Source organism: Mya arenaria, chromosome 2, assembly GCF_026914265.1.
Source record: "Mya arenaria isolate MELC-2E11 chromosome 2, ASM2691426v1".
Classification (NCBI taxonomy): Eukaryota; Metazoa; Mollusca; class Bivalvia; order Myida; family Myidae; genus Mya; species Mya arenaria.
The window spans coordinates 43,486,502-43,513,139 of record NC_069123.1 but is presented as its reverse complement, the minus strand read 5'-3'; the positions used below and the strand labels follow the sequence as shown (position 1 = coordinate 43,513,139).

The 26,638-nt window shown below is 35.7% G+C and overlaps 2 protein-coding genes across 2 annotated transcripts; one reads left to right on the top strand and one right to left on the bottom strand.

Moving 5' to 3' along the window:
- Window positions 1–1,484: 1,484 nt before the first annotated feature.
- On the top strand, window positions 1,485–25,633 carry LOC128221912 (U4/U6.U5 tri-snRNP-associated protein 2-like). Its single transcript, XM_052930575.1, has 14 exons — window positions 1,485–1,777; window positions 4,782–4,845; window positions 5,093–5,187; window positions 5,474–5,610; window positions 6,190–6,286; window positions 7,881–7,936; window positions 8,731–8,956; window positions 9,802–9,947; window positions 14,798–14,938; window positions 15,164–15,292; window positions 16,008–16,069; window positions 21,172–21,313; window positions 21,914–22,000; window positions 24,735–25,633. Exons 1-14 carry the CDS (start codon window positions 1,498–1,500, stop codon window positions 25,008–25,010), a joined length of 1,938 nt encoding a protein of 645 aa, XP_052786535.1. The 5' UTR covers window positions 1,485–1,497; the 3' UTR covers window positions 25,011–25,633.
- Window positions 12,010–14,074, bottom strand: LOC128221914 (solute carrier family 46 member 3-like). Its single transcript, XM_052930591.1, has one exon. It carries the CDS (start codon window positions 13,566–13,568, stop codon window positions 12,054–12,056), a length of 1,515 nt encoding a protein of 504 aa, XP_052786551.1. The 5' UTR covers window positions 13,569–14,074; the 3' UTR covers window positions 12,010–12,053.
- Window positions 25,634–26,638: the final 1,005 nt, after the last annotated feature.

Here is a 26,638-nt window from a genome sequence, read left to right as displayed (position 1 = left end):
TCGATTCCGGGCCACATCGTACCGAAAGACGTCAAAATTTGCTACAAGTAGCTCCCTTGCCTGCCGCTCGGAATTTAAAGGGTGGTGCTTGGAAAAGTGGTGTACTCAGTACTGGTTCAACCCAGGAAAGTTGTATCCTGTGTATCGGTGCTTTACACTGAGCACGTTAAAGAACCAAGAGGTCTTTTCGCAAAGAGCAAGGGTATCGTACCCAGATCTCTTGTTTCTCACAGCTTTTTCAAGTCTTCCAATGTCTGGATTTGACTGCGAATTGCTGTCACTTCTATCCCATGTCACTTATGGCATTTAAACACAATTTAAGTCGTGATGGCGTCACGACGGGGTCAAGCCATAATGCAGCCAACGGCGCGGGCAGACCTTAATAAACTCATATAAACAAACGTACAGAAACCATATAACCGTTTGATTTATGACATATTTCACAACTAGATTGTAAAATTTTGTTTGAGGGTAGGTAAAGATCATCAGCATGTTCAATACATTTCGCATTAGTACGCTTTTTCCTTATTTGCTATGTATCTTGACAATGTCAAATCCTGTCTGGAACGGATGATCCGATATTGAATAAACTTTGCATAACAGGATCTTTGTGGCGTCTTAATTCTAGCAAACTTGTCAATTTGTTTAGAATTTTGTATAAAATATGGCCACCCGCGATTTTCTTATGCACGTCCATGTTACTGGATGTATTATGGTATATGGCACTGAGGTATTTTCGCTTGGTTTCGAATCAGTTCATCAAAAGGAACTGAGTCCAATGGCCTCAAATTTCACAAGAAAATTGTTTAAAACGAATATATATATTCGTGATAAACATTATCTATATGGTCCCGACTTATATTAAGGTCAATTTAATGGCGACCTCTATTAGGAATGCTATTGTTTCAGACCAACAACTCAAATAAGACTCGGCCTATGGTTTAAAACAAGGTGAACCATGAACCATGACAAGCAGATGAACCCTATGTTTTTGAGATCAAAAGTTTGAGGTCAAAGTAACACCGTTTTAAATTGGTTCACAATTTATGACATAACGGCTAAGTCCAGATACCTTTAGCAATACAATGGTATCCGATCGATTACTCGACTGTCTCAATGGTCTCAATGTCGATAACTCAATGGTCTTATCATTTCTAGAAGCAACTATAGGTTGGCAATGCACATGGCCGCACAGTTTCTATAAGGTTTCTGTAGCTTTTTGCATAAATATTCTATTCCGTTTTTTCTTCAAAGTCAGCGTATGGTTATTGTATTTCACAGAAGGTAATGAGAAACATATTAAATGAGCTGGAAATTCAGACAGAGGTGTCTTCCATCGGACGTTTATAAACATTGCCAACTGCGAAAAATGTACATTCAGTACTCTGCTTCGCAGTGCTTTTGTAGTGAGACAATTATAGTTGTCTGTAACCGTTTGTAACTGGCTTTACCAAACTACACATAACTTGATGACGTAGTTCACACCGGCATGCAAACATGGCGGACAATTCGACGTTGGTCGAGCAAAATAATCCGTCTAAGGCTTCAAACAGTCCTTTAAAACGAAAACTTGACAGTCAGGACAGTACAAGCAGAAATAATGTTGAAAATAAAAAGACAAAAACCGAAGATTCTGTGAAAAGCAACAGGAAATCTTCGCCAGAGCGTAAAGAACGAAAGAAAGAAAAGAAGTCGAAGAAAAGTAAAGAAGAAAAGAAGAAGCTGAAACAAGCTTTGAAGAAAGAGGTAGACGAAGCATTTTTCGAAGTGGAAATAGGTATGACATATGTTGGGTGACTTCTGTTATTTATCATTTTGAAGTTTTTTATTTGTAGCAAAGAATTACGGAGATTTCGTCGACTCTCCAGTTTGTCACACTTGTTCTATATAGTTAATTGCCAAGATGTTTCATCACACCTATTTGCGGTTTCGTCAACTTAATTGTTTAGAACTATTTCACATATTTATGCGAAACCAATTAGCTGAAACATGACCCAATTTACCGCACGTGTCAGCGTGTGTGTGGGCTTTAATGTGATAATGCTAATGAGACATTGGCGTGTGTTTGTATGTTTCTATCAGTTTGCCATCTTAGTGATAGATGTCAATATGTTAAATAACTGTTAACTATAATGATTGTTGTGTAAATAATGTACATGCTATACTGTTTATATTTATTAAATAGTTTTAAACACCAAGATTTCTTCATTTATTAACAATGCTATTTTAAGTAAAATATATGCAAAAACACAGTTTTGAGTAATAAACGATTTCACACACGCCGCTAGTCAACATACACATCAAAAGGTAAAATATTCAATATAATGGTCTACTAAATTATTCCTTTCTTCCTAAATTGGTGTTTGCTCACACCTAATAAATTGGACAAAAGTTGCATTAATTGCTACTTATAATTTAAGGTTGATGAACTGTAAACATATGTTAATGAAACATCTACCCATTTTGAACTATAAAATAAGGTAGACGAACTGGTAAGGTGACGAAACATCCGGTACCCGTAGTCTAAAATAATAGACGTGTTATACGGGATTCTTCCAATCCCTAACGTCTAAACGGGAATGTGCAAAAAACGGGGGTGTTTTAAAAATATTGAAATTGTTTTAAGTGAAGTATTTTATGGTTGAAATTGATCATAAAGAGTTATATTCATATTTTACCATGTAAGTGAAATGTTATTTTGCACTAAACAAGCATTTAATGCATTAAAACAAGTTGTTTACCTTTCCAATAAAACGAAAGTTGACTGACACAAAAACAATTATGCGAAGGGGAACAACTCGATACAATCGTAATAACTCGGCCTCCTCCGACAAAGCTTCGAGATAGACCTCGTTGTACAATCGTAACAACTCGGCCATGGCCGAAATGTTCCGAGCGATTTAAAACTGTGCCCTGAAGCCTTGCAGGTGCCCTTCATGTATATATCGTTATGTTTTGACAGAATGAAATGAAAAAAAGCCGTCAAACTCATAATTATAAGTTGGATATTTATTTTTTTGTGTACGGAACTAATATAAAATAACATTATCTGGTAATATTTCTTGTTTTTATGATATTTTATAGACTCTATATGCTTTAACCCGGAATCCTGATCGGAACAACTACCCACTTTTGATACTAAACAATTTGTACGTGAAGGATTTGCCATATCAAAAATCTAAAAAAAATCCGCCAACGTACAATTATTTGGACTACCGGTACCCGTAGCAAGCACCTAGGCATAATAATTGGCATTCAGCTGTTCAGGCCTTCAGCCTAAGGGATAAATCCTTTTGACATTAGTTATGTATCCCTGTAACACCAAAAGTGTATCCCATTTAGTCATGTTGAAGAAACTTCTAACACATGACCAGCGCAAATAATGAAAATAACTATTTCTTAACTTTTTTTTGCATAAGATTTTTAAACTAAGCTCTTATTTGTGACGAAAACGTCTTTTTAAAGATAAGTTAAGTATTATGAGCCATATGGTTAGATGAAAAGACTACATGTCTGATAGCTTGTCTAGTTGGTTTTCTTGCCGTTAAATAGAATAGCCGGATTGTATTTGATGTACTTTACAAGAATGGTGTGCTTGATGCTCATGTGCTTCTAAAGGCTAGTAATTAACTAGAATTTACCTTTTACTTTCACTTTTGAAATTGAAAATGACATTTATGATTAAATTAAAGTGAGAGTACTTACGAACTGCACAAATATGCTTTGTACATCAGGCAATGACAGAGTCACAATCCCATTGACAAAAATATAGTTATTCAACAAAGATGAAAATTATCAGTTTTTAGCTCGACTATTTGAAGAATAAGGAGAGCTATACTACTCACCCTGGCGTCGGCGTTGGCGTCACACCTTGGTTAAGGTTTTGCATGTAAGCACCTTTAAGTCATTATCTCAGTAAATACATCAGTTATTGCATTGAAACTTTGGATATGTATTCCCAACTCTCTTAGATACTAAATTAATGAAGTTAGATAACAATTATTTGAATGTAATGCAAATAATAGGCCTTTATTATTCGACTTAGAAATTCTGGTTAAGGTTTTGCGTGTAAGCACACATAGGTTAATATCTCAGCAACTACTTGAGGTATTGCATTGATACTTGATACAATGGTACTCAACCATCCAATCTACTTAAATAACCAAGTAAGATAACTCCAGTTTGCATTAAATTAAAATAATGGCCCTTTTTTTATTAGACATAGAAATTCTGGTTAAGGTTTTGCATGTTACCACTTTTAAGTCAATACCTCAGCGAATACATCATGTATTGCATTGAAACTTTACACACAGGCTCCCATCTTTTTAACCTTCTTATTTAATCAAGTAAGATAACTCTATCTTTTATAATATATAATTTTTGCCCCTTTATTATGCGACTTAGAAATTCTGGTTAAGGTCTTGCATGTTAGCACACATAGGATAATATCTTAGCAACTATTTGATGTATTGCATTGAGACTTTATACAATGGTATTCAACCACCCAACTTAATTACATAACCAAGTTAGATAACTGTATTTTGCAAATAATGGCCCTTTATTATTAGACTTAGAAATTCTCGTTATAACTTTGCATGTAACCACATTTATGTTAATATCTCAGCATACCATGTATTGCATTGAAATCTAATCTAACAGTGATCCATGCATGTTTCGCCAAAACTTTTCAATCCTTACATTGAAAAGTGGCGGAATAGTCGAGCGCGCTGTCTCTGTGACAGCTCTTGTTTATGCTTATAACACCTCATTTGTATATTCAGCACCTGTCCAGGATCCAAAGGTTGATAAGAGCAGGATATGTCCCTACCTTGATACAATCAACAGGTAAGCCATTATAATCAATGAAACAAAACAATGTATGTTAATTGGGAATAAAACGGTGATTAAGTATTGTCAAAAACTGATCTTATATGATTGAAGCTGATAATCCATTGCATTTTCTTGGAATTGATTATCACTATGTGGCAGTAATCCTAGAAATAGAATAATTCCACACCATTTGGACCTTTTTTAAAAATAGATTCACTCACTATTGGCAGTGTTTTGATATTGTTGACATGTTTGCTTTCAGATCTTTGTTGGATTTTGACTTTGAGAAGCTATGCTCTGTCTCACTTTCACACATCAACGTGTACGCCTGTCTTGTTTGTGGAAAATACTTTCAAGGTCAGTTGTGTCTTTTAATTTTAATATCTTAAAATATTCTAAAATATTTTGCTTTTAATTTGATAAAACTCACCTGTTGAACTTTGTTAGTAGGATAATATAACCTGTTTCACAATTGGCTATGAACGGTACATGTATGACATGTTATATATGGTTTTTATACAAGAAAACAAATATAAAAAATAGAAACCAGAATGTCTTTTAATGCAAAACATTGATAACTGGTACGATAAAATGTTTTGTATCATGTGAAAGAACAAAAAAACAAAGCTGAATTTTTTTCCAGGGCGTGGGAACAAGTCCCATGCATACACCCACAGTGTTCAGGATGCACACCATGTATTTCTGAATCTTTCCACCCACAAGTTCTACTGTATCCCTGACAACTATGAGATCATTGACTCTTCTCTTGATGACATCATCGTGAGTATCTTTCCTGTATTACAAACTTTGTGCATTTTACCAAAGATTTTTTACATGCAAAGTAGTATTTGTGAGTGATTAATTTGTATTTTTCACTTGTCTGTTTGTTTTGAAGATATTTTTTTAGTTTTTGTCATATCCTGTGTTGCTTGTGTTGTTCTTTTACTACTTTTTGATTACAAATCTTGACCTTAGCTGAAAAACTGTTCAATATATCTGAATGAATTTTGATAGAAATGTTGCCTGAGACAATACACATATGCATAGCAATACTCATACATGTAGCTCTGACTTAAGTATTGTTGAATAACAGTTATGCTCGAAGTCAGCCTCCTGTTTTACTGAAATACAACCGACTAGTGTTGGCTTTCACTTTAAGATCCTCTTGTTTTATCTACTGCAATGGTTATTTGAAATTTATGAAAAATTGTGCTGCAGAAAGGTCCGTAACACACCACAAACAAAATCTGCTTATGGTACTTTGGATTTCCAATTGATGATTGACTCATAATTTTTGCAGTTTAAAAGCAGAAAATACTTAACATCAACTTTTCATAAATGATAATATCTATGTTTCAGTATGTTTTGAACCCTACATTTACAAGTGAGCATATATCCAGTCTGGATAGTTCATCCAAATTGTCAAGGGCATACGATGGCACAACATATCTCCCTGGTATTGACACTTTTTTACTTATATATTATTATGAACTTTAACTCTTGAAAATATTCCAAAACTATTCATATCAGTATGAAATGACCTGTTCAAACTATTTTTAGCTCGACTATTAGAAGAATAAGGAGAGCTATACTACTCACCCTAGCGGTGGTGTCAGCGTCACACCTTGGTTAAGGTTTTGCATGCAAGCACCTTTAAGTCATTATCTCAGTAAATACATCAGTTATTGCATTGAAACTTTGGATATGTATTCCCTACTATCTAACCTACTAAATTAATGAAGTTAGATAACACTTATTTGAATTTAATGCAAATAATTGGCCTTCGTTATTTGACTTAGAAATTCTGGTGAAGGTTTTGCATGTAAGCACACATAGGTTAATATCTCAGCAACTACTGGATGTATTGCATTAAGACTTTATACAATGGTACTCAACCATCCAACCTTTCTAATTAATCAAGTAAGATAACTCTAGTTTGCATTTAATGCAAATAATGGGCCTTTGTTATTCGACTTAGAAAATCTCGTTAAGGTTTTGCATGTAAGCACACATAGGTTTATATCTCAGCAACTACTTCATGTATTGCATTAAGACTTTACACAATGGTATTCAACCATCCAACTTACTTAATTAACCAAGTTAGATAACTCTAGTTTGCATTTAATGCAAAATGATTTCCCTTTATTATTCGACTTAAAAATTCTGGTTAAGGTTTCCCTTTATTATTCGACTTAAAAATTCTGATTAAGATTTTGCATATAAGCACACATAGGTTAATGTCTCAGTAACTACATGTACTTGATGTACTGCATTGAGCTTTATGCAATGGTACTCAACCATCCAATCTAATTAACTAACCAAGTAAGATAACTCTAGGTTGCAATAAATTCAAATTATGGCCCTTTTTTATTCGACATAGAAATTCGAATACATCATGTATTGCATTGAATCTTTATACACAGACTCCCAACCATTCAACCTTCTTAATTAATCAGGAAGGATAACTCTATCTTGCATATTATATAATTTTTGCCCATTTATTATGCGACTTAGAAATTCTGGGCAAGGTTTTTCATGTTAGCACACACCGGTTAATATCTCAGCAACTACTTTACTTCATGTATTGCATTGAGACTTTATACAATGGAACTCAACCACCCAACCTGAATAACCAAGTTGGATAACTGTATTTTGCAAATAATGGCCCTTTATTATTGGACTTAGAAATTCTGGTTAATATTTTGCATGTTACCACATTCATGTTAATATCTCAGCAAATACATAATGTATTGCATTGAAATCTAATCAAATTTTACAGTGATCCATGTTTCGCCAAATTTTTTCAGTCCTTACACTGTAAAGCGGCCTAGTAGTTGAGCGCGCCGTCTCTGTGACAGCTCTTGTTTATTATATTTGTACACTAAAAATTATGTAACTTCTTCCTTTTTAAGGCATTTTGAAATAATAATGGTTACATACCAAATATGTACTGCCAGTAGTGGTATCTGTTTATTGTTTTCATTTGTGAGATGTATTCTTTGTAAAACTTTTAACTTTGAAGTGGTGATAAGAACATTTTTGCTTTGTAGGTATTGTTGGGCTGAACAATATCAAAGCAAACGATTACTGCAACGTGGTCTTACAGGTAAAGCTAAGTGATATGTCACCATGTCTTTGGTTGCCTTTTTCATAGCAATAAACAATTTTATAAGGTATTGCAAAGCCCTGATGTCATAGAGTTTGCAGAAGTCTGAGGACCCATTGTTTAGAAATTTGTTAATGTTGACAATGTTGTTAACAGCATCATTGTTAACTATTAAAGGTGAAATATTTTATGATATGAAATGTTGAAATGTTCAAATAAAACACGCCAAGCTTAACCATGTGTCTTAAAAATATAACAAAAAACACTGCATATCACTAGTGTCTCTATTAACTTTCTAGAGCTGTAAAGATTTTGAAAGTTTACAACAATGACATTAACAACCTTTTTAACTTTTACAAAGTTCTGAGCAATCGACCCACTGTCTGGTGAAATTGGAGTTAGGCTGGTTATCAATAGTCTGTATGTTTTTAAGTATGGACAAAGTCTTGTAAAAGCTGGGAGTCTTACATAAAGTAGCTTCATTATTTACATATGACTCTTTGATAGTGTCCAAGATTTCTACATGAGACAGCTCACAGTTAACGGTGTAAGAACACATACATGTTGCACATACAAGGTTCATCTCTTCTGGTTGATATATAACAGTATTACACACCTCTTGGCATGTAGAAAAACACCCTATGATTCTTTTTCTTTAAATCTATTTATATCTAGGGCTTTGTCATGATACTAAAATCAAAGCTTAAAAGTCTAAAATGAAAAGCTGAAAATCCTGAAATGATTCATGTGCTTTACTGATCTCATTAAAAGAACTACTTCTTGGCTCATTCCAGGCTCTCTCACATGTGATGCCTCTGAGGAACTACTTTCTTCAAGAGGCGAGCTACAAGACTATCAAACGTCCGCCTGGTGACCAGATGTTCCTGGTCGTGCAGAGGTTTGGTGAGCTGCTACGGAAATTGTGGAACCCACGTAACTTCAAGGCCCATGTTAGTCCACATGAGATGTTACAGTCGGTAGTGCTGTGCAGCAAGAAGAGATTCCAGATCACAAGCCAGGGTACGTTTTACCTTTAGATTAATTAAAAACAGGGTTTGACCTTTATGTGGGTCTGTTGGTGAGTGATGATTTGAACAGAATGATTTCTGGTCCATAACCCTTCCTTCATAGATACTATTTTACTCTTCTATCCATGGCGTAATCGATAGGCCTGTTACTCAAAAAATATATAATGATGGGATTAACAAGGGGTGGCTGATGTGGCCACTTCTTTATGAAGAAAAGTGTCAAGCATTGTTTACAGAGTATACACTTGCTATGTATTCAGCTTAATTTCTTACCATACACTTTTTTTCTGAAACATAGTAGGCAGTGTTAAAACATTTTGGTTATTTTAACTCAGAAAAAAACACCAGTATCAAAACTGAAAGCAAAGAAATGCAGCAAAATAAATATACTTTCTATGGTTAAAATTAACTTACTTGGAAGATAATGATGGCTTTGAATGGACCAAATTGGTTGTCCGAGTGGGGAGAAAAAAACACAAGCAGGCCGGAGAGAAGGCCATGCTGATGAAACATTATTAGTATGTGCAGGAATCATGACAGCTGTCATTAAAATTTTCTAAATATTTGAAGATCTGGGATTATAACGTTATCTCCCTTTGTTAACTCTAGTGCATTTTTAGAAACACTGAGATTGGTTAGGAACATGTAAATAAAAGCATGATGCTTCCTTAAATAAATAGAGTTGTGGACCTTGAATCTTGGCTTATACCTTGTTTGACCAGGTCATGCCCTTGTTTCTGAATGAGCTAAAGAGAACAGCATGAAAATGTGTTCTGTAACCTATCTTGTCTGCAACAGTACACAATTTTATATCTCACTGGTTTCCTTTCTGAACAGGTGATGCCCTAGATTTTCTGTCCTGGTTCCTGAATGCGATGCACGGCGCACTTAATGGAACAAAGAAACTCTCCAGCTCCATAATCAACAAGACGTTCCGTGGGAAAATGAAAGTCTTCTCTCGGAAAGTCCCTCCTCTTGAAATGGTAAGTGGATAAAGGACATGTATATGAAATTATATGTCTTCTTTTTTTATCTAGCTTGTTTTTTTTTGTCACCTGAAAATGAATGCGACATATAAGTATAACTTTTGGGGTGGGCGGCTGGGTCAAAGCGGCATCAAAAACTCTTGCAGATAATAACCTTTATGTTTATGTTATCTCAGTCCAGGTTGATCATGGGGGGAAAATCACAGTTATTTCCCTTTTACTTAAAAGAAAAGTTTAAACTTGTGCAGAAAATAACTTATTTGTGATGAAAATCTCTTACAGTGTCAATGGCATAATGTCTTCCTCAAGCCATATTGTGGGGTTACTTGATTTATGGAAGTGTCACTTTTTCATTAAAAAGAAGTATGTTTACCAGTAAGTGTTGTGCAGACAATCAATTAAGCATTTATTTCACAATCCTGATACAAGGTGGTGACAGTGTGTGTAGGCATAATCAGGGATGTGTTTTGTCTGCAGATTTCTGTGGGCCTAATGGCTCTAGGAAGGTAAAGAATAAGAACTTTTTTTTATTTTTTTACACACATTAAAAAAAGTTGAATGGTCACTTTTGGTTTTTAATTCATTTATTGTATTAAAGTAGTGACTCTCAAAGCATCCATGCGTCTGTCGGTGATTCTGTATGATGCAAACTTGTGTTATTCAAAAGTCAAAAGCGATTTGACCTAGAATCTTAAAAACATAGAGAATGTTCTTGATATGATGAATGTGTGCACCTGGGGTTTCATGTGCAGCTGCACATAGTAAGGGAAGAGTTATTGCCCTTCAATTACCAAACACTGGCATTATCAAACTTGTGTCATTCAAAACTCCAAACCTATATGAACAACAGCCATGAAACCTAATAATACTCATTACTGTTGGGGTAAATTAGTTGTGCACCTCAGGTTTTGTTAGCAGCTGCAAGTAGGTAGGACATATTGCCCTTCAATTAGCAAAAAATTGGCATATCAAATTATGGTCCTTGCATTTGATGGTAAGGACAGTTCTATCTACATGTTTTTATTAAAGTGGATGAAGGGTCATGTTTGCATCTCTGAATTCTCATTTTATGTCTGCACTCCAAAAGAAAAATAATCCAGGTACATGTAATACAATTGTTATGGCTTTAAGGCAAAATAATTTGTACCTTTGGTTTTAGTGTGACTCTGTGAAAAAAAAGTAACTTATCTGTTCTTATATGCAAAAATAGATAAAGCAGTGAGAATGTCAATACATCATTTTCGACTGTAGATGGATATGAATATTACATCAATTATTTACATGAAACATGTTATCATGTTCTGAATGTGTTATCTGAGCCTCAGATTGATGGTGTGATGCACTGTGTTAATATGAAATTCAGACCATGTCAAAACACATTCAAAGATTATCAATGTATTCGTGATATTTAAGGATAAGTGCATTGAATGAAAAGACCCTGTTTACTGTATATATAAATTACAAATATACATCTAAATGCACTGCTATTATGCCGGGGTTCTATATGTAAATGTCACAATCAAATACTACCAGTCTACCAGAAATGAATAGAGATTACTCTATAGAATATGCAATGTACAAACTCTGAAACTATGTTATGCATGAATATTCATATTTAACCATATCTTATTGACTAGCCCTTATTGCCTGAGGAGTGTCTTAGGCTTCCAATGAAAAGTCCGGATTACACCTTATTAATTATTCATGAACATGAAGTTTCTGCAGTCCATTTGCCCAGGGTTATACATGGCAAATAGACTGGTTACAGAGGATGGAATCGAGCCAGATTAATTTTTAAATTTGGCATACAAAATAAATCCTTGTCCAGATAAATTAAATTACAAATACATGTTTAAGATTCAATGTTTGCAAACAAAAGTGCAGAACAAACAAGGAAACTTAAACTAATCTCTATCAAGGGCATTATATAAGTATATTATGTAAAATTAATTAAACTTGTTTACTTTAATTTTTCCTAACAGTATTGGAACTTGACAATCTTTTTTCGTATTTAAATTTTTGTTTTTCATTTAATAAAAAAATATGCAATTTACAACAGCTGGTCATTTAATATTAAACAAAAGAAGAAAACTGTTATCATGTTCAGAACCACTCTGATTTTGATTTTTCCCATTTAGTTCTGATGACTCTAGAACTTTCTTGTATCAAAACCTCTGTCCCTAAAGATTTGTATGGCTTCACATAACAGAAACACAGCAGTAAAGTCAAGTCTATCACACAAAATGCTGCCATAATAAGGAAAACAAATCCGTTCATTTGGCTAAGTGTCCAGGCATAGACGGCGTTCTCGGCAATGAGCGTTATTATGGAGCTTAACACTTCAACAGCGGCAATTCCTGCGAATACAGCACCTTGTTTCTCTGGTGATGTTATATTTGACATCATTGCGCGTATAAGCGGTGAGAGTAGAAAACCGAATATTCCTACCACAGGTACAATAAATATAATATAGTCTTTGGCGTAAGCTTCTAATACAAAAGAGCTAGCATTTGACAGTGTACTTAATATTGCAATAAATTCATTAGATATGCATTTTTGGAACAGTTTTACTGAGCCAAGTCCCAGGAATCCTTGTATGGCATGTCTTGTAGTTTGAAAGTACCCGATGGCTTTCGGACCCCAGCAGAATGGTTGACCTAGAAAGTACAGAGTTTCAATAGATGATCGATTAAGTCCACTTATTTCTGCAAAAGCAAAGGATGCTAGTAAAAGTACATAGCATAATCGCGTTTCCTTGAACTTTTGACTGCAGTAAAATTGCAAGGGTCTTTTGAACATGGTACAGAATGGTCTGTTGGTTATCATGCTTTTGTCTGTTAAGCTCTCTGGAACAGCAAAGGCAAACATGAAAAACCCAATAAATCCGATAAAAACTGAAATCAGGTCTGTGTAGAAGTACCCAAGGTTCCAGTCTTCAATCAAACTTCCGGATAAAAAACTTGATAACATGGTTGTTGCGACTATTGTAAATTGGATAAACACTATATAAAGCACTCTCTGGTTGTCTCTGGTTGTAAGATCTGCAACATAGGAATACGCCATGGCGTATATAGCATAACTGCTCCCAAGGACTCCATCGAGGGCGTAAATACTGACAACGTAGGAAAAGGAAAGCTTAAAGTAGATTATAGCTGCCATTAATGAACTTCGACAACAAAGTCCAAACGATGCCAAAATAAATAGAAATCTTCGTCCATGGGCGTCTGTTAAACTTGTGAAAAGGAAGCACGAGAAAAGTGCTGGCACATGAAGCGCGATGTTATAAAATGTGATCCATTCTGCTGACTTCTGTTGAACAGTCTTGTATTGACTATATTCACTGTTAGTGTGGTTCGATTCAGTGTCACTGCATGCTGTAAAGTTTGCCACTGCCGTAAGGTTCGGGAATTCACTGTTCCGTATGACGTACTGCGTCCACTCATTGACTACGTACAGATGAATCTGAACACCGAGAACTGTGAACACGATGGCAGGAATAATGATGGCGTACTTCATTGGTGGTCTTGTTTTTGCTGGATTGAAGATTTTTTCTGATTTTTGAACAAGTGGCTCAGTTTCATCATACATGGTGGCGTTGTTTATTGTGTAATTTACCATGGTCTATTTCCTATTACTTTTTTGAAACACATAATTATCTTCATAAATCTTCACATAAATTGTTGTTCAAACATTTATTTTTTTGGCCAAAAATCTATTCCATTTAAACACTAGTTCATAACACTTCTTGTTATTTTATTTTTTTATTGAACTCTGTCATCAATCACTAGTGACTTCATGTGTACAAATGAATATATTCATTATTAGACACAGAAAGTTTTGTCATAATTTATATCATTATGTGATTATGAAGATTAGATGATAAGCTGATATTTGATCGAAATAGTTTATCTTCCTTATGAAAAGCTGGCCTAAGCAGGTTAAAATCTGTTATAATAACTAAATGATGCACCAAATAGGAAGTATTTCATGGTTTTGAACTTCTTTTTACTTTTACTTTCTTTATAATAATTATATGCAATCCCATTTCAGTGAATAAGAAGTATTTCATGGTTTTGATTTGTTTTTACTTTCCTTTTCATGTTCATATCTTATGCAAGCCAGTGTCAATTACCTATGAAGATATGAACATATGCATGACATCATTACCTTGTTAGGATACAGAGCTGTTAAACTATTCTTCGTAGTGTGAAATATAATACCAGTAACTGCAGGGACAAAAAAGTTACATACTAGTATATTTTTTTTCAAGTTATATTATTCATATCAAGTATCTGGGTATGTAGTTATCCTGTCATGTATAAGAGTTGTTCTTTCGCGTTTTTCCTATATATTAGGCCTCTATAACATTATGTAAAGTGTTTACATACAGACATGATCAATAATGCCCAACATTCTCATTTATAAGTATGTGTTTAAATCTACTCAAGCTTGCAGCGATTTATCATCTTCGTGTGCATGCTTTGCTCTTATTATTATTTCCAAACTGCTCGGAAGCTCATTTTGAAAATATGTTATGTTCGGAAGGCCATATAGGCCCTAATAGTAATGGTTGTACAATGTGGTCTTTCGGGGGCATTTATCACATTCCTGTCACAGTTCTAGTTTTTGATGAAGTTGGCTGCTTTTAAGATGCATTTTTCTTCAACTGATCAATGTGCTTTAACAGAAGGTGTTCAGTTAAATAAATCCAATTTGGACTTATTCACATAGTTGTAATGAATGCATACTGTTGTTGCCAAGAACAATGTTCCCCCTTCGCCAGGACAAGGTAACGCATACTGAAAACCATTCAATTATACAATATACACCCTTTATTCCCCCAACAGGCTGAACATGAGAAACAGAAGTTGTTGCTGACCCCGGAGTATCAGGAGCGGGAAGAGGAAATGCCCTGGTTGTACCTGACCTGTGACCTGCCGCCAACGCCACTCTTTCCTGATGAGCTTCAGGAGAATATCATCCCCCAGGTGAAGATGGACATTGTTTACACACACGCGAAGTTTTTCTATGGTGTAGTTATTATGGTCATGCTAAAAATTATTTTCTGATGTTACTTGGAAAACACTAAAATGATGTCTTTCAAACTCTTAAATGAATACATAGTCAGAGAAACCTCAAGCACAAAATAATTTATTATTCATAATTATCTTGTATGAATTCATTGGTTACGGTATTGACTCGTACACCTGTAGGTGCCCTTCCACTCAATCTTGGCTAAGTTCAACGGGGTGTTCGAGAAAGAGTACAAGACAAGTAAGGACTCAACGCTCAAGAGGTTCCAGCTAACCAAACTACCACCATACATCATCGTCTATGTAAAGGTCAGGATTGTTTCATGCATAAGTTTGGGAAAAAAGATAACTTAAACTTTTAATTTAGAGTTTAACAGCAATCAGCATAGTTTACAAACATTATTAAATATTTTGTTTTATGGCCAATACATATCGTATTCGTATATAACTACACAAATATGTACATATTATAATGATTATGAAATTGTTATCACTGCATGCATTAGGTGAATACTTAAGAACATCAATTTATACGTTAATCACATACATTTATCAATATAATCACAGATAACATGTTATCAAGCTTCAAATTAGGGTTAGAAATTCAAACTTTCATAGAATCAGTATACAAGATGCCTTCAGCCATAAAGAAGATAACTTAAGCCCAAAAAAGCATGAACCTGTAAAAAACATAGCATAAATTGAAAAAAAACAGCATAAATTATTTATTACAAACATATTTGATATGACATATTCAGTGCATAGCTTCCAAATATTTATTTGGCAATTTAATTTGTTTCAAGGTATAAATTATGTTAAAAAGAGTGTCCACAAAAAATGATAATTGCTTTGCTGGACATGATATGTTTGTATCAAAATATGTTCTATGCCTAATTACTGTGATCTCATTTCATAAGTGGTTGGGTTCATGACTATGTTAAATTGTATTAAATTTGAACTGAAAGTTAACAGAAATTTCGATCTCTTGATTTGGTTTAACTTCATTGTCAACTTTATCTTCCAGAGATTTACAAAAAACTTCTTTGTGCAGGAGAAGAACCCAACAATTGTAAACTTCCCCATCAAGTAAGTTATCAAGCTGGGGTTTTTTAATGTTCGATAATTTTTTATCCAATTTCAAGATTTGATGAGTTAATTTGCCTTCACATGAGACTCTTCAATGGATTGGCATAATCCTAGCACATAAACACCGTTATCATAATTGCAAACTGATATTTGAAAGGTTCTTTCATCCTGTATTAAACTGAAATCATTTTATTTTGTATCTAAATAATTGCTTCTATTTAAACATTTTTGTGCAATTAAATTGATATTTTAGAATTTCATTTTGAAATCAGCTTATAGCCTATAATCATTAGTCTGTTATATGAATGTCACAATACATGTGTCTTTTCAATCTGCAATGTTCATGCCAATAACATCAACGTTCTTAAATTAGGGTAAATAAAATATACTAGGTTCTATTAATGTGACAGATGGAAGGTTCTATTAGGGTTAATGATACTAGGTTCTATTAAGATTTTAGTTACTAGGTTATATTAGACTTTACCGATACATGGTTCATTTAGGGTGAACGACACTAGGTTCTACTAGACTTTACAGATACATGGTTCATTAAGGGTGTACGACACTAGGTTCTACTAGACTTTACAGATACATGGTTCATTAAGGGTGTATGACACTAGGTTCTACTAGAGTTTACAGATACATGGTTCATTAAGGGTGTATGACACATGGTTCATTAAGGGTGTACGACACTAGGTTCTACTAGAGTTTACAGATACATGGTTCATTAAGGGTGTATGACACTAGGTTCTACTAGACTTTACTGATACATGGTTCATTAAGGGTGTACGACACTAGGTTCTACTAGAGTTTACAGATACATGGTTCATTAAGGGTGTACGACACTAGGTTCTACTAGACTTTACAGATACATGGTTCATTAAGGGTGTATGACACTAGGTTCTACTAGACTTTACAGATACATGGTTCATTAAGGGTGTATGACACTAGGTTCTACTAGACTTTACAGATACATGGTTCATTAAGGGTGTACGACACTAGGTTCTACTAGACTTTACAGATACATGGTTCATTAAGGGTGTACGACACTAGGTTCTACTAGACTTTACAGATACATGGTTCATTAAGGGTGTACGACACTAGGTTCTACTAGAGTTTACAGATACATGGTTCATTAAGGGTGTATGACACTAGGTTCTATTAGAGTTTACAGATACATGGTTCATTAAGGGTGTACGACACTAGGTTCTACTAGACTTTACAGATACATGGTTCATTTAGGGTGAATGACACTAGGTTCTACTAGAGTTTACAGATACATGGTTCATTAAGGGTGTATGACACATGGTTCATTAAGGGTGTACGACACTAGGTTCTACTAGAGTTTACAGATACATGGTTCATTAAGGGTGTATGACACTAGGTTCTACTAGACTTTACAGATACATGGTTCATTAAGGGTGTACGACACTAGGTTCTACTAGAGTTTACAGATACATGGTTCATTAAGGGTGTATGACACTAGGTTCTACTAGACTTTACAGATACATGGTTCATTAAGGGTGTATGACACTAGGTTCTACTAGAGTTTACAGATACATGGTTCATTAAGGGTGTATGACACTAGGTTCTACTAGACTTTACAGATACATGGTTCATTAAGGGTGTACGACACTAGGTTCTACTAGAGTTTACAGATACATGGTTCATTAAGGGTGTACGACACTAGGTTCTACTAGACTTTACAGATACATGGTTCATTAAGGGTGTACGACACTAGGTTCTACTAGAGTTTACAGATACATGGTTCATTAAGGGTGTATGACACTAGGTTCTATTAGAGTTTACAGGTACATGGTTCATTAAGGGTGTACGACACTAGGTTCTACTAGACTTTACAGATACATGGTTCATTTAGGGTGAACGACACTAGGTTCTACTAGAGTTTACAGATACATGGTTCATTAAGGGTGTATGACACATGGTTCATTAAGGGTGTACGACACTAGGTTCTACTAGAGTTTACAGATACATGGTTCATTAAGGGTGTACGACACTAGGTTCTACTAGAGTTTACAGATACATGGTTCATTAAGGGTGTACGACACTAGGTTCTACTAGAGTTTACAGATACATGGTTCATTAAGGGTGTATGACACTAGGCTCTACTAGACTTTACAGATACATGGTTCATTAAGGGTGTACGACACTAGGTTCTACTAGACTTTACAGATACATGGTTCATTAAGGGTGTACGACACTAGGTTCTACTAGAGTTTACAGATACATGGTTCATTAAGGGTGTACGACACTAGGTTCTACTAGAGTTTACAGATACATGGTCCATTAAGGGTGTACGACACTAGGTTCTACTAGACTTTACAGATACATGGTTCATTAAGGGTGTAAGACACTAGGTTCTACTAGAGTTTACAGATACATGGTTCATTAAGGGTGTACGACACTAGGTTCTACTAGACTTTACAGATACATGGTTCATTAAGGGTGTACGACACTAGGTTCTACTAGAGTTTACAGATACATGGTTCATTAAGGGTGTACGACACTAGGTTCTACTAGAGTTTACAGATACATGGTTCATTTAGAGTGTATGACACTAGGTTCTACTAGAGTTTACAGATACATGGTTCATTAAGGGTGTACGACACTAGGTTCTACTATACTTTACAGATACATGGTTCATTAAGGGTGTACGACACTAGGTTCTACTAGACTTTACAGATACATGGTTCATTTAGGGTGAACGACACTAGGTTCTACTAGACTTTACAGATACATGGTTCATTTAGGGTGAACGACACTAGGTTCTACTAGACTTTACAGATACATGGTTCATTAAGGGTGTACGACACTAGGTTCTACTAGACTTTACAGATACATGGTTCATTTAGAGTGAATGACACTAGGTTCTACTAGACTTTACAGATACATGGTTCATTAAGGGTGAATGCCACTAGGTTCTACTAGACTTTACAGATACATGGTTCATTAAGGGTGAATGCCACTAGGTTCTACTAGACTTTACAGATACATGGTTCATTAAGGGTGTACGACACTAGGTTCTACTAGACTTTACAGATACATGGTTCATTAAGGGTGTACGACACTAGGTTCTACTAGACTTTACAGATACATGGTTCATTAAGGGGTTCTACTAGACTTTACAGATACATGGTTCATTTAGAGTGAATGACACTAGGTTCTACTAGACTTTACAGATACATGGTTCATTAAGGGTGAATGCCACTAGGTTCTACTAGACTTTACAGATACATGGTTCATTAAGGGTGAATGCCACTAGGTTCTACTAGACTTTACAGATACATGGTTCATTAAGGGTGTACGACACTAGGTTCTACTAGACTTTACAGATACATGGTTCATTAAGGGTGTACGACACTAGGTTCTACTAGACTTTACAGATACATGGTTCATTAAGGGTGTACGACACTAGGTTCTACTAGACTTAACAGATACATGGTTCATTAAGGGTGTACGACACTAGGTTCTACTAGACTTTACAGATACATGGTTCATTAAGGGTGTACGACACTAGGTTCTACTAGACTTAACAGATACATGGTTCATTGAGGGTGTATGACACTAGGTTCTACTAGACTTAGCAGATACATGGTTCATTGAGGGTGTATGACACTAGGTTCTACTAGACTTAGCAGATACATGGTTCATTGAGGGTGTATGACACTAGGTTCTACTAGACTTTACAGATACATGGTTCATTAAGGGTGTACGACACTAGGTTCTACTAGACTTTACAGATACATGGTTCATTAAGGGTGTACGACACTAGGTTCTACTAGACTTAACAGATACATGGTTCATTAAGGGTGTATGACACATGGTTCATTAAGGGTGTATGACACTAGGTTCTATTAGGGTTTACGATACAATGTTCTATCAGGGTTTCAACTACTCTCGATATAGAGTTTATGATACAATGTTCTATCAGGGTTTCAACTACTCTCTATATAGAGTTAGGGTTTACGATACAATGTTCTATCAGGGTTTCAACTACTCTCTATATAGAGTTTATGATACAATGTTCTATCAGGGTTTCAACTACTCTCTATATAGAGTTAGGATTTACGATACAATGTTCTATCAGGGTTTCAACTACTCTCGATATAGAGTTTATGATACAATGTTCTATCAGGGTTTCAACTACTCTCTATATAGAGTTAGGATTTACGATACAATGTTCTTTCTATCAGGGTTTCAACTACTCTCGATATAGAGTTAGGGTTTACGATACAATGTTCTATCAGGGTTTCAACTACTCTCGATATAGAGTTAGGGTTTACGATACAATGTTCTATCAGGGTTTCAACTACTCTCGATATAGAGTTAGGGTTTACGATACAATGTTCTATCAGGGTTTCAACTACTCTCTATATAGAGTTAGGATTTATGATACAATGTTCTATCAGGGTTTCAACTACTCTCAATATAGAGTTAGGGTTTACGATACAATGTTCTATCAGGGTTTCAACTACTCTCTATATAGAGTTAGGGTTTACGATACAATGTTCTATCAGGGTTTCAACTACTCTCTATATAGAGTTAGGGTTTACGATACAATGTTCTATCAGGGTTTCAACTACTCTCTATATAGAGTTAGGGTTTACGATACAATGTTCTATCAGGGTTTCAACTACTCTCAATATAGAGTTAGGGTTTACGATACAATGTTCTATCAGGGTTTCAACTACTCTCTATATAGAGTAAGGGTTTACGATACAATGTTCTATCAGGGTTTCAACTACTCTCGATATAGTGTTAGGGTTTACGATACAATGTTCTATCAGGGTTTCAACTACTCTTGATATAGAGTTAGGGTTTACGATACAATGTTCTATCAGGGTTTCAACTACTCTCGATATAGAGTAAGTAATAGGCTAGTAGGGTAAGATGGTCCGTTAAAATTTTATTTTGACTCTTTCCTAGACATTTTCTTTTAATTCGTTGCCAGCATCATAAAATTGTTCGACTTTTGTCATCAAGTTTGTGACATACATTTAAAATTATATTTATGGAAATGAAGTTGTTCAAGTTCTCACACCACAAAATCATCTAACTTTTCTCCATTTACCTGTTTACAGGAACATAGACTTTGGTGACTTGTTGTCAACAGAGGTGCGTGCCCGCCACAGGAACACGACCTATGATCTCATGGCAAACATTGTACATGATGGGGAGCCGGGGCCAGGCAAGGGCACGTACAGGGTCCATATACTCCACAAGGTCAGTATCATGTACACTAATTTTCCGATCAAAAACAAATGATGCAGTACTTCTATTGACAATGAAGGGGTAGGTCTGGTTATGCAGCTACAACCTAACACATCTATGACTATAAAAATGTGGACAAAATAATTAAACATCTATGACTGTTGACAAAGTCAAAAAATATTTGCGGTCAATAACTGCAGTGCCCTTTTAAGTACTTGTTAACTGCACCGTAAACTGTTTATTGGTGGTTGACAAGTTTTGCCTGATCAGTTTACATGTGTTGAAACACTCACCATGTTACTCCCATGTTACTCCCTGACTTTGATGCAACCAGTCAGCATTGACCTTAAATCTGTATGTAGCTTTTCCCATTGACTGAGTAGTGGCTTGGCAGTTTTGATGAAAATATAGCAAGATATTTCTTTAACAGAAAAATGCTGCTACAATGACTGCTTGTCCACACTTTCATAGCCCCAGTTGTTAGAATAGAATAATTTAAACAATGAGAACTTTAAAATCATATTTTGAGTCTGTTTGTTTGAAATTTGTTGTAAATATAAATATTCAGTTGATGTCAGATCCATTAATTCTGCTAATTTCTGTTTTGTGCAGGGTTCGGGCAAGTGGTATGAACTTCAGGATCTTCATGTGGCCGATATCCTGCCCCAGATGATCACGCTGTCAGAGAGCTACATACAGGTAGGTTTGAGTGATGTGTACAGGTGGGCTGCCCCAGATGATCACAATGTCAGAGAGCTACATACAGGTAGGTTTGAGTGATGAGTACAGGTAGACTGCCCAAGATGATCACACTGTCTCAGAGCTACATACAGGTAGGTTTGAGTGATGAGTACAGGACTGGCGGGCTGCCCCAGATGATCATACTGTCAGAGAGCTACATACAGGTAGGTTTGAGTGATGTGTACAGGTTGGCTGCCCCAGATGATCACACTGTCAGAGAGCTACATACAGGTAGGTTTGAGTGATGTGTACAGGACTGGCAGGCTGCCCCAGATGATCACTCTGTCAGAGAGCTACATACAGGTAGGTTTGAGTGATGAGTACAGGTAGGCTGCCCCAGATGATCACACTGTCAGAGAGCTACATACAGGTAGGTTTGAGTGATGAGTACAGGTAGGCTGCCCCAGATGATCACACTGTCAGAGAGCTACATACAGGTAGGTTTGAGTGATGAGTACAGGTAGGCTGCCCCAGATGATCACACTGTCAGAGAGCTACATACAGGTAGGTTTGAGTGATGAGTACAGGTGGGCTGCCCCAGATGATCACACTGTCAGAGAGCTACATACAGGTAGGTTTGAGTGATGTGTACAGGACTGGCAGGCTGCCCCAGATGATCACACTGTCAGAGAGCTACATACAGGAAGGTTTGAGTGATGAGTACAGGTGGGCTGCCCCAGATGATCACGCTGTCAGAGAGCTACATACAGGTAGGTTTGAGTGATGTGTACAGGTGGGCTGCCCTAGATAGGTTTGAGTGATGTGTACAAGTGGGCTGCCCCAGATGATCACACTGTCAGAGAGCTACATACAGGTAGGTTTGAGTAATGTGTACAGGTGGGCTGCCCCAGATGATCACACGGTCAGAGAGCTACATACAGGTAGGTTTGAGTGATGAGTACAGGTCGGCTGCCCCAGATGATCACACTGTCAGAGAGCTACATACAGGTAGGTTTGAGTGATGAGTACAGGTGGGCTGCCCCAGATGATCACACTGTCAGAGAGCTACATACAGGTAGGTTTGAGTGATGTGTACAGGACTGGCAGGCTGCCCCAGATGATCACACTGTCAGAGAGCTACATACAGGAAGGTTTGAGTGATGTGTACAGGTAGGCTGCCCCAGATGATCACTCTGTCAGAGAGCTACATACAGGTAGGTTTGAGTGATGTGTACAGGTGTGCTGCCCCATATGATCACACTGTCAGAGAGCTACATACAGGAAGGTTTGAGTGATGAGTACAGGTGGGCTGCCCCAGATGATCACGCTGTCAGAGAGCTACATACAGGTAGGTTTGAGTGATGTGTACAGGTGGGCTGCCCTAGATAGGTTTGAGTGATGTGTACAAGTGGGCTGCCCCAGATGATCACACTGTCAGAGAGCTACATACAGGTAGGTTTGAGTAATGTGTACATGTGGGCTGCCCCAGATGATCACACTGTCAGAGAGCTACATACAGGTAGGTTTGAGTGATGAGTACAGGTAGGCTGCCCCAGATGATCACACTGTCAGAGAGCTACATACAGGTAGGTTTGAGTGATGTGTACAGGACTGGTTGGCTGCTCCAGATGATCACACTGTCAGAGAGCTACATACAGGTCGGTTTGAGTGATGAGTACAGGACTGGTAGACTGCCCCAGATGATCACATTGTCAGAGAGCTACACACAGGTAGGGCTGAGTGATGTGTACAGGTGTGCTGCCACAGATGCAAGTAGGCTAAAGTGATATGTACAGGTAGGGTTGAGTGATGTGTACAGGTGTGCTGCCACAGATGCAAGTAGGCTAAAGTGATATGTACAGGTAGGGTTGAGTGATGTGTACAGGTGTGCTGCCACAGATGCAAGTAGGCTAAAGTGATATGTACAGGTAGGGTTTAGCTACATGTTTATACACAATGATTGGAGGTCCATACCTAGGGTAAAACCTTAATGAAATATGAAAACTATTTTAAAAGCCTTTTCATCATATGTGTTATAATAATCAGCAGTAATAGAATAATACCAAAGTTTATGACATATATGGTATTTGATACCCTTTTGTGTCATACAGATACTGATTTATATGAGGTTACATTTACATGCATTTATATTAAACAAGATATATATAAGTTATTTAATTCCAATGTGTAATCGTTTTCATTTGTAAGACTGTACAACTTTTGGTATTACCAGGCAAGTGGATATAATATCAGGCACTTTTCAAAGTATTTCTAAAATGAAAATGCAAAGTCACCATGTGATTTCTACAAAATAATCTTTGGTTCTCATTTCACAAATTGAATTTTTGAAATCAATTTTTTTTTCGTATTTAATACAAGCAATTTGCTTGGCAACACCTGTCATTTTAATACAGCAGAGTATGTAAATATTCAGATGCTTTTAATGGGTCAATATTTCCTATAAACTCACTAAACACCACAAAAGTTAAAAGTGTTGTAAACAAATTGAACAGCAACTGACATGAAAACTTTTCAATTCAAAATCCCCCCCCCCACACACACACACACACACACCTCACTTGTGTATTAATTATTGTTTCTAGTGATGAATTTTGTTTTAAAGATAATTTGGTACTGAATTTAGGTGTGTTATTACTTTTCATTAGGTTCTCGATTTGTTTGACACTGTCCAGAATTATACACTTGCCCAATACATATATCTGGTTGACACAACTTGTTCTTTGCCATGCAGATATTTGAACTTAGGACAGACATACCAAACCCTTCATATGAGCCTTCAAGACAGGCAGCCAGTGGTAACAAGAAACCAATCAGAAAAAGTGCTGACCAATCAGCAGGCAGTGGAAACCAGGCAGGAAAATCAAAGAGCCAATCAGAGTCAAGTGGTAAACAGAAAGGAACATCTGATAACCAATCAGAAAATAGTGGGAACCAGTCAGCTAGCAATGGGGATAATGCAGGTGACAATGCTGAGGAACAGTCAGATGATATGGATACTGGAGAATGAGGGAAACAGGATGGCGTTGGCAAAATGATGTATAGTGTGATGGTGTCAGTATGTAAATGAATGTATTGGTACATCAAGTAATGCGGTAATGACACTCCTGGTAAAAGACACTAAAGGAAAGATGATAGGAACAGATTAAGGATAGTGCTATAAATGAGTTATTGCATAGAGAATGTGTTTTTAACACAAATGTGCAGTTTTGATGTATAGAACCTGATTCAACTCTTTCTTTCCATTCATAGTATAAAAATAGACATTGTATGCACAGAAAAAGGTTTTAAATAGTCATTGGATATAAAATTATGTTATACATTAGAAATGATCATGTTTAAACTATTATGTTAAGAGTATTTCCTTTTAAATAATAATGAATCGAAAATGAGTTGTAAATGTAATTTTGTATTTTGCCTGCGGATTAATGGAATAACTTGATAGTCTGTTGACACAAGATATCAATGACTGTAAGGATTTCATTGTATTTTACTTGCAGCATATTTCAATTGAAATTATGGATTTCTTTTATTTTTAATATGTTAGTTAAATATCTGAAGGCAGTAATGAATGATAAACCTGTTATCCTTATATAAAACATGAGATGGCAAATAAAATGACATAAACGACAAGTTTTGGTATTGATTTTGAACAAATCTGTTTAATTTCCCATATTCATCATGTTATATTCTGTGCAGGAGGTCATTTTGATTGCGTACCAAATGCTGGTTTTCACATGCGTTTGTATGATTTTTGTCAAATCAATCGTTTATGACTGTAATGTATAATTTGAAAGATTTCTTTGTGAAGTTCTTGTGAATTTCAGCCTCTGTTTGTCACATTATAACAGATTAATATCTCTGGCTAAATGATATGTTAATTGTTAATAAAAAGGATCAATTTAATGATACTGTAGCATGTGAAGTGAACAAATCCTCACTCTATGTTCAATAAAAACTCGATTTGAACATTAAACAATTTTTATGTAAATTGATATAAAATTATTTAATGGCAAACCAATATTTTTCACGCCTCAAAGAAAAATGTTTACAGTTTCTTCCCTCTTTGACCAGGCTTTGATTGTAAAGTCAGTGTCACTTTCATGACCAGATTATCAAGTCTGCTTGTTTTATTGCATTTTAATCTCAGATATTAAAGGGAGAAGTTTACAAAATGATATTGGTAGGGTTAAATTCATTGTGTCTGTTATATTGTAGCTTCAAACATTAGGCCAAATATTTTTAGATCTTTCTCCACATTATTGAATAATAAAGTCCCTTGGCACTGGATCACACTCATTGCATTTTTTTGTTGATATGAATAGGGTAATTTTATCCTCTTCCTGCTTTTACAGCAAAATTATATGAAAATAACATCAAAATGAACTATTTTTCGTTTTTTTTTACAATCAAGTTCAATTCGGTAATTTGGAGACCTGAAATAAGATACTTCAACTTATTGTGCTAAAGATATTCTGAGAAATTGGGTCCAGGTAATGACTGAAAAATGGAATTATTTATATATCATATGTTATTCCAATGACTGTGCAGAAAATGTCATCCTCATTGAATTGTGTTCAAACTTGAAGATAATGGACTACTAGTTGTATCTTGAGGTGGTTTAAGAATGATACATTT

Coding starts and splice junctions, on each gene's coding strand:
- LOC128221912 (XM_052930575.1), top strand. CDS start 1,498: ATGGCGGACAATTCGACGTTGGTCGAGCAAAATAATCCGTCTAAGGCT. Junction 1,778..4,781: donor ATTTTTCGAAGTGGAAATAG/GTATGACATATG, acceptor TTGTATATTCAG/CACCTGTCCAGGATCCAAAG. Junction 9,948..14,797: donor AAGTCCCTCCTCTTGAAATG/GTAAGTGGATAA, acceptor TTCCCCCAACAG/GCTGAACATGAGAAACAGAA.
- LOC128221914 (XM_052930591.1), bottom strand. CDS start 13,568: ATGGTAAATTACACAATAAACAACGCCACCATGTATGATGAAACTGAG.